Here is a 2,500-nt window from a genome sequence, read left to right as displayed (position 1 = left end):
AATGAGGTGGGATGAAGGAGGTCTTAGGCTGGTCCCGGCCATTTGAGATGGAGATTGGATTTGTGTCTGCAATATCTGTGTACATTTCCTGTTACTACTTTAGAATACTCTCTCTCTCTCTCTCTCTCTCTCTCTCTCTCTCTCTCTCTCTCTCTCTCTCTCTCTCATACCAACAATCACACAGTTTCTACTGATCAAACACAACGAACCTTTTCTATTTCTCTTGAGGAAACATAAACCCAATTTCATCTCCATTTCCAAAGTAAGTTTACCCCATCCAGCGACTGATGGCAATTGTACCAGAGCAATAACTAAGTACTTTACTTGACAGGTCTGGTGGGGCGAGTTCGTGTTCCCACAGAATTAACTCGATCTTTCTTGCAGGTAATTGAGGCCCGTGTTCAAGTTCCCATTACTTTCAAAGAATAAATTCCCTTCTCTTAAAACAATCTCATGAGCTGAATAACCTAAGGTGTAAGGTTTGGCATTTTTTATACATATTAAGATGGGAGTTTAATATACTCTGAACTTTAGAAAATAAAGGTAATCAATAATTATGGTATTATGGCATATGTATATTTTTTCAGTAATTGGTTCGAATAATTCTCTAAGATAAACTCGTAAATATTTTTATCATTTACATTGATCAAAGGAATCAATAACTTTATAGATAATTCAAATGATCCATTACAAATTTTAGACTAAAATCTCATCTTCATCCTTATATTAATATTCGTACAAGCAGTTAATATCAGCATCTGAATTTATGAACCAACAGATAAATTCTTTTTTATGTTCTGCTTACTTCTAAAACGTCGTCTTTAACTTTGCTGTGACAAAAACATTCTAATGTTTCTTTCGTCTCTGTTGTACAAATCGAAGAATAAACTCTATTCTCGCTTTACAGTAATGTCTGGAAAAAATCCTTTTTTTAAACGTTGGGAAATTAACTTTAAGACTTTCCCTTACACTAAGATATTTACATTTAGACGTAAAAATAAATTTTTACGTTTTTGTTTTTTGTTTTCCAAATGCATAGCTGTTGAGAAGCCCCTAATTTAGTTTGATTATAGAGCAAAGAATATTGCGCGAGGGATTTCAATTTTAAAAAAATACCAGAGAGGCTTTGCTTTATGTCCTAAAACCCGGATCTAAGATATTTTTCATATCCTGAAGTTTGAGGTCATCTGTGTAGCCTGACTCCCGATGGCTACTCTTTTAAACGCTGTCATCATTAGGATACTAAAAAATTTTATTATTTATTTTGAAGTCCAATGGATTAGATTTCCTTTCGACTCAATGTTTTATCAGAAATATCCTTTTTTTCTTTTTTTTTTTTCTTTTTTAACTGTGATAACCAATGTAGAATGTTACACGCCCAAGGACTCCGATGAGAAAATCATCCAGGGCGGAAAAAGTATTAGTAATTTGGTTCTAGGAACGAAGTTAGATTGATGGTATTTTTTTTTAAATAAGAATAAATCAGTATCACAAATACAAATGTTATAATAGAGACTTACGATAAAGAATTCAATAAATATTATTCAGTGATAGCCTTTCGTGTGAGGACATGTGTTTAGTTTTAAAGATATCGGAATTAGCTTCTTTTGAAGACGCAAGAAGGGAAAACAGAAAAACAGAATATAGTGCATGACCCATTTTACCTCATTCAACTGACACTCAAATATAAAGTCTATATTTTCTGCTTCAGCTTTTGTGCTTATACTAAAACCATAGAGTTTTGAATTAGTACTAAAAACAGAACCAATATGATCTACTTTTGAACTAATGTTGAAATACGGAGTCTGCTTAACTCTCTAACTGATACTAAAAATTAATTTATTTAATCTCTTGAACTAATACTAAAATTAAATATATTTTAGTCCTTGAACTAACGCTTAAATATAGAGCCCACTTTAGCTCAAAAACTAAAGTACAGTCCTCTTCAGCTCTAAAAGTAATACTAAAGTACATAGTTTCCTTTATGTCTTTAACTTTATCAGAAAATACTTTATCTCTTTAACTTATATCAGAAAATACTCTATCTATTTGACCTATATCAGAAAATACTGTATCTCTTTAATTTATATCAGAAAATACTTTATCTCTTTAACTTATATCAGAAAATACTTTATCTCTTTAACTTATATCAGAAAATACTCTATCTATTTAACCTACATCAGAAAATACTTTATCTCTTTAACTTATATCAGAAAATACTTTATCTCTTTAACTTATATCAGAAAATACTTTATCTCTTAAACTTATATCAGAAAATAAAGTGTCGTGGCCACATTTACCAACTCAACGTCCCTCCAAAGATACTCACAAACTGCATGACGATCGTTTGGCAACAGCAAGAGCGCTTGCGATCACTGGAGCTACGAGTTAGAGCTGAGGATGGCTCCGTGGAGGTCTCTGGTCGGTCTTCGGGAATCCGCTCTATTTATACAAGATCTCCGGAGGCGGAGAATGTCTCTCCGAAGAGGCCTTCGTGTCC

General features: G+C 32.8%; 1 protein-coding gene across 1 annotated transcript in view; it reads right to left on the bottom strand.

Moving 5' to 3' along the window:
• Positions 1-2,414, bottom strand: part of LOC137634696 (cuticle protein AM1199-like) — a 3,257-nt gene extending 843 nt beyond the window's left edge. The window contains exon 1 of the mRNA XM_068367189.1: positions 2,330-2,414. Within this exon, the coding sequence (XP_068223290.1) occupies positions 2,330-2,338 (9 nt within the window). The 5' untranslated portion in view covers positions 2,339-2,414. The remainder of the gene's footprint in view (positions 1-2,329) is intronic.
• Between the last annotated feature and the right edge of the window lie 86 nt (positions 2,415-2,500).

The sequence above is a fragment of the Palaemon carinicauda genome, chromosome 3 (assembly GCF_036898095.1).
Source record: "Palaemon carinicauda isolate YSFRI2023 chromosome 3, ASM3689809v2, whole genome shotgun sequence".
Taxonomy (NCBI): Eukaryota; Metazoa; Arthropoda; class Malacostraca; order Decapoda; family Palaemonidae; genus Palaemon; species Palaemon carinicauda.
The sequence above is the reverse complement of the archived record's forward strand: the minus strand, read 5'-3'. Positions and strand labels throughout refer to the sequence as shown.